Raw genomic sequence first — 6856 nt, forward strand, 5'->3', positions numbered from 1 at the left:
CCAAACAAAATATGACGCATGATCAGATTTCTTGCTTTACGGAAAAGGAACTGGAGATCTCAAAACAAATTTCCCACGCTTTCCCTGTTTTCTCTTGCATGGGGATGAGTGACGCTGGAAGGTCTTCTTGATATTCACAGGATCCGGGGAATCTGGACTGCTGGAAATGTGAAGGAAATGTTTCAATGCCAGGGAAAATCTAGTTAGGCTAAGAGTCGTCTCCGAGGACTCGGAATCTTTTACCATTTGATTTGATGTATGTAATGTTTTCCATTAACATTCTTATGCTATTTAAGGAATAATAATAATACCATTACCAATATAGTGTATTTATTTTCCTTTGTTACCTAGATCTTCATATATTTACAAGGAAAAATATCAAGCTATGTCATGTCACTAGAATAACAGCATTTCTGCTTGCAATAAAAACAAGACGAAAACGCGATTGAACAAATAGCAACTGTCAAATTACATTATCTTCTTTAATATAGGTGCCAGGTCATAATTTTAAAGTAAATAAAACTCAGTGTCTCTACTTTACACCTGTTTATGTTATAATTAATATAACCTAACATAACCTCACCAACAAACCTAACCTGATTTCAAGAAGTAATTTCTTTTTCATTATAAAGTCACATTAAAACATATATGAATACTTATGCGCCCACAAAGTCAACTTTGAAAGATTAGGTGGCTAAATATTTCAGAAGAAGCTGTTCTAATTGTTCTATTGTCCCTATTGCAATTCATAGTCTAAATTACATGGTGTGTGAGTTTACATTAATGATGATCCCTTGAATATTTGAAATTTATTCCTTACCTTACTGAAACTTATCACACGCTCCTTGCCCCTGTCAATTCTATATTATAACAATGCGGAAATTTTTCTGTTTTTCACCGTCATTTGCTTTCCCAAACCCAACTTATCAAAATATCTGTCTCACTGCTTCCTGACCATCGCAAAACGAGCATTATTAGACAAACTCTAAAAAAGAAACTTGACAGTTTCCTGGATATTATTGCAACAATGGTGCAATAAGTCCAACTGTACCTTACATCTTGTCGTCATTCCCGAGGTCAGACTTAACAACACTGATTTCAGTTATGGCTAATACCACAGGTGAGGCGAAGCATAGATAAATCTACTGGTGGAAATTGCTTACTTCACATTTCTCTCTCTCTCTCTCTCTCTCTCTCTCTCTCTCTCTCTCTCTCTCTCTCTCTCTCTCTCTCTCTCTCTCTCTCTCTCTCTCATAAATTGGCAATATAACGTAAAACTTTGTTTATTTGTTCTCTGGGGCTATTTCATAATCGTGAATCGCATATTTTAGCATTATTCATATTAGTTTCTTTATTTGATGTTCATCTCCCATTTTTTTACGAAATATGTTGTATAACATCGTGAATTGCAAAACCACTAGAATATCTGGGAGGATCTATGGAGGTGCCACACGTTACATATACCCAACTTCTATTGTGAGCAGGTTGGTGGTCGTAAAGTATTCTAAATACATCTCAAAGGAGATCAAAGCCAAAGGGAGAACTATGAGGAACTTTGTTCGTGGGAGTCATCGTTGCAGCTTACCTGATATCTAGCGAGAGAGGGAGAGGGAGAACGAATAGGAGATATCAGCAGGAACTGGGACGAGATACGGTTAAGACGTCGCCCTGACTTGGGATTATGATAACGAGGTTTAAGATATATTCTAGCCTCGGAATATTATAGCTGGTTCGTATTCAATATTTCAAGCATTGGCTGAAATCCAGTCGTATAGACGTTTACAAGGCATCCTCGAGGTCTTTGTCTTGTATCTATGACGCGTAAAAAGGATTTATTCTTCATACAAAAGTCCTCCCTATATATATCTGGAATTCTTATAATTTATTTCTGATTTTCATATGAATGATTTTAAGCTTGTTTTAATTTAGTTTTCTATCATACTTTTCCTGTGCGAGCATTCTTTGCATAAAATACATACTAAACCACTTAATGATCTCAGTAGCCTGTTCTAAATGAATGGGTTCAATTAGCCCAACGTAATATATATATATATATATATATATATATATATATATATATATATATATATATATATATATATATATATATAATGTGTGTGTGTGTTTGTGTCTATTATACATGCTAGTTGATTAATAATTTATAGATGAAGAACAGGCAAAACACTCGGTTTAACGAAGAAATAGAAAAACAAGCCACGTGTCTTAGTAGTTCGAAGCTTCCTGTTTCGGTAAAGTAATTTGCAAGTTCTTCCGATGCAAAAATCGAACGAATTCCCCAAGTTTTTGGGAGTAATTTTGCGGAAGTTTGGTCCTCAATTACAGCAGCTCCGCAATTGCAGGAACTGCAATGAATCTAAAGGTGATGTTCATTTCTCGACCGACTTTCTTCTCGAGATATAGTATTTTTGTCATTTTTTTGCTAAGCCTAATAATATCATTATATTATATTATTTCAGTAGATGAAATCTATTCACATGAAGTAAGAACACAGGAGCCATTGACTTAAAATTCAATCTTCCAAAGAATTCATTGACCTGGAGGGGACGCGAATCCGCGACATCTGAGTGGCATTCCACGACACTAACCACTATACCAGCGGACCAGTATAAAATTGGTGTCTAAATGAAAAAATATGTGATTACTAACGGGAAGAAATGCGTATATATAATATGGATTATGATTGATTAAAACTAGGCTGACAAGTCAAGCACTGGGGCACTTTCCACCATTAAGAGATTAAGACAGTGAAAGAGGGAGTATGAGGGGTTGGACAGAAAGATAATATGTCCAGAAAAAGATGAAGGACAGGAATCGGAATGTGGAACTGGGTGAGATTATGTAGGAAAGATATATAGTTAACAAACATTCCTTTTCGCGTATTGAAAATGTCTCTATATTGTTTTCAAGAGTCGTATTATGAGTGAAAAGGAATTTTTTTCTCAAAGAAAAGAATTTTTCCCCTCAAAAATGTAAGGTTCGTATGACACCAAGTAAATTCTAATGGAAACAGTTGATCAAGTTTTGAAGCATAAAAACTTTTTTCCCGACGTGATGAATTGCATATCTTTAATTCCAAGTTGAACAAAAACTTCTCTTTTGAGATGAATGGAAAGTTTTTTTGACTGTCAATCGGTTTGCGTCAGCTGAAATAAAAATGACCAGCTAATTTCTTGCATCTGTTCCTCAGCTTTGTATTTCCTGTCTTCTTGGGAGACTCGATACAATCTTTTCTGTCCTTAGATCTCCATATTTTTTAATTTCTTTGCCTCAGAAAGTCTTGCAGTGAAGGATATCAGTAAAACGAACAACATATAAACCATTCACATCCATGTTATATTTATTTGTCACTGACTCAGTGTCTACAAAACGCTTGTTCAATGCATAAGATTATTGCTCTCACAATCAACAAAAATCACTCAATCCGATATGTCTCATAAACGTTCCTTATGTCGTTGTTATTTAAAGCTTGAATCATACGGAAACTACGTAAAACGCTCTCTTGGCAATTACAAGAAAATATATATTATGGCCGCTCTTACAAACCCAGTCATTTAGCATGATCTAGTCAGGGCAGTAATTCATTTCTACGTACACCTGATGTGCGTATACGTGGTCTGCTACATCAGGCTGGGCCTATTAACTTAGTAGTCTGATGTGAAGGGCGATGAGTTACAGTGAGTCATAGTGAGTTACAGAGAGTCACAAGAAGCCAGCTGTAAGTCAGAACAAACGCCCATATTTTCAAGGAGCTTCCTGTTAAATATAGTAGTAATGTAGACACTGCAGGTTTTACACATAAAGTAAAATCAAGCATAAACGCTCATTATATAAGCTATGATATTCAGAATATAATTTCTACGAACTTTCATTAACAATTAAGGACACGTAATGAATATATTGTTAATATAAAAACATTCAGATCTAGGCAAAGGGATTTTATTTTCTAAGTTAATAAAGTTTTATTCTTTCCACATAAAACAGTTTGAAATAGGTTTTGTGGGAATTTGGTACACGATGCAATAACTTTTTTTTTTAGTTAAATAATGAATAAATCTTTTCAGCTAAAACACGTTTTAATATTTCCAATAATATTCACTTTTAACCGAGGTCCAGTCCCTTAGGCAGGCACAAAGAGTTCCGCGAGAGATCTACATTTCTCAGGAATTGAAAAAATCACAGACAGCTTTTGGGAAAGTTCATATCACAAACTTTATTTGCTTCTCCCTTTCACTCACATAACAAGGAATGAGGAGAAACGGAGGGAGATTTCATTATACGTATTCTGCCTCGTATGTTTCTGAAGTTGTGTTCACTTGTAAATGTTATGACAGATTTATTTCTTCCCTGGTGGAATATTTGTTAGCACTTTTTGTTTTAGCATTTTTCTGAAGTAAATAGATCTTATTTCAATCTTCTCGTAGTTATTGAATACCGCATTTAATTTTAAGGGAAATCTCATCTCTATACAGCCAGATGAAAAATAAAAGCTGACATAATTCTTCGACACAAAGGAATTCCCTCGATCAATCTTCTCGTAGTTATTGAATAACGCATTTAATTTTAAGGGGTATCTCATCTCTCTACAGCCAGGTGAAAAAATAATAGCTGACGTAATTCTTCGACACAAAGGAATTCCCTCGATCAATGATTTACTTGCAACCTAGGGTTTTTCCAACAAACAACTTAAGAAAACTGAATGTTTGATGCATTGACTAGCAAACATAAAACTCCGAGATTATATAAAATATTAAATTATGAATATTTTATGTATACAAATCTCACTGCTGTAATGTAATGAAGTTATGTAACTCATAGTCAGCTAGAAATACTGCAAGGATATTTCTTGGGTTACATTATTATGAGATCTGTCAAGGAATCTTAAAAAAAAAATTGTTATTCTTTATAATGTCAGACATTTGCTATGTTCTGTAATAATACTTTCAATACCTTGGAAGCAATCGAAGACAGCAGATGTTTTCCTCATTTAACAGACAAGATAATTCTGTTCACAAAATTCAAGTGGAACAAACGCTCAGAAATGAATCTACTTATATATATGTCTAGCTTTCGGACAACAGTACTTATTTTATTTCCATCACATTTCCAGCGGGATGAAATTAACAAACTCTTCATCAAAAATCTTTTTATATTAAAAGAATAATATTATCATTATACTCAGTTGCATAAACAATCATATTTGGTAAAACTACTCTAGAACGTACAAATATAGTCACTAATTTTTTTCAGACTACGTCAGGAAAGGGCGGAAACACTTTTGCATAGGCATTCTGGTATTCTAGTCCACGGTTGCTACAAGTTTGGGTGTCGTTTGAGATAAAGTATCATGTTTTGACACTAGAATATTTCTGAAGGTCACCTAATAACAAAACACTCTTCCTTACAGATGTTAATCACATGTTTTCATATCACGTACGGATAAACCGTCTAGCATAAGTATGTTAATCATTGTTTTGAAACAAAATTCTTCATATCTTTTTAATTTTGTTTGAATTTTGCCAAAAGTATCATATTAGGCAAGGATTATATTTTTCATAATGAGTGCCTTATCTGTAAATCAAGTGACAACAGGCACCGTACATGTACATTGGGAGTCATATTTTCGACAACCAAGCAAAGGCAAAAAGCCCTTTTACTTACGTATATCTGGTACTCGTTGATACCTTAGTATATTTTCCCTTTACATGGCCTTAGCCTAGTTTCACGTTATGTGACATATCTTCACGCCACGGTTCATATCTTCATATTACGAGTCATATTTATGATAGTCAGGTAATGGAGGAAACTTCCTTGAAGTGAGGAGGGAATTGATTTCCTCGAGAGCACTCGCAAGGGCCTTCTTCTCCCCTAAGGAATAAGGGTCTTCATGCCTCTGGGATCCCTTAGCGTTGCCCTCCAAATGTCTCGAGAGACAGAGGAACCTCTCCTTTTGGGGTCTCACCTGCAGGAACCGAAGGACATCACGAATCTCTCTCAAAGGATTTTCTCTTAATTTTTCGTAGAAGACCACGTGAAGTCTCTTGGAATTATTCAAAGCGTATTTGTATATTGATCTCCATTTGCCCAATTTTTCCGTAACAAAGCGATGAAAACCTAGAAAAATGGAATATCAATTAAAAACGGTAAATGTCAATGTTTATTCCACTTTTCTAAACTTGGCTTCAATCATCCACGGAAATCCGGAAGAGATGGAGTAATAAATTAGATTTTGTCTGCACGTTTTTTTAAACTGAGCTTTTGTTACCTTCACTAATCCACGGAAAAACAAATTTTAGTTTTAAAGTACCTCCATATGTTCCTTTTCCTAATAAATTCATGGAAGCCTGGAAGTGTAAAACAGATAATCAAAACTTAATTTGTAATTTTTACCTTTACATTAAGTTTAGAAAATTTCTACTGTGCAACAAAGGCGATGATTTGGCTCTGATACAGAATCTGTCCTTAAAATGTATTCAGCAATTAACAGGCAAAGTGATTCCTTATCCTTTCAGGCAGGTCAATGGCAAAATTGTTTGCTCTGACTTCTTGTGGACAATGGACCGAGATTTAGTATAAAAATAAACGTTTTCTTAATTTATCTTCCAATTTGTACTGGTGACAGAGAGAAACCAAACACTGGGTTGAGATCCTGACAGGTTTCGACTTTATATTTTACAAGGTATTTTATATGGGACTGTTACTCTTGAAGATGTCTCAGAAACTAAAGGTCAAACCGGTGAAAATTTATTCCTAGTGTTTCATTTTATATACATATATAATACATGAATGTAGTATATAAATATTTTTTCTCTTTTTTTTTACTTACCTTACCCAGCAA

At 34.5% G+C, this 6856-nt stretch overlaps 1 protein-coding gene across 1 annotated transcript in view; it reads right to left on the reverse strand.

Annotated features, from left to right (window-relative positions):
• Window positions 1-2130: 2130 nt before the first annotated feature.
• LOC135223726 (sialate:O-sulfotransferase 1-like) overlaps window positions 2131-6856 on the reverse strand; it is an 8540-nt gene continuing 3814 nt past the window's right edge. The window contains exon 6 of the mRNA XM_064262482.1: window positions 2131-6132. Within this exon, the coding sequence (XP_064118552.1) occupies window positions 5786-6132 (347 nt within the window). The 3' untranslated portion in view covers window positions 2131-5785. The remainder of the gene's footprint in view (window positions 6133-6856) is intronic.

Source organism: Macrobrachium nipponense, chromosome 10 (genome assembly GCF_015104395.2).
Source record: "Macrobrachium nipponense isolate FS-2020 chromosome 10, ASM1510439v2, whole genome shotgun sequence".
NCBI lineage: Eukaryota > Metazoa > Arthropoda > Malacostraca > Decapoda > Palaemonidae > Macrobrachium > Macrobrachium nipponense.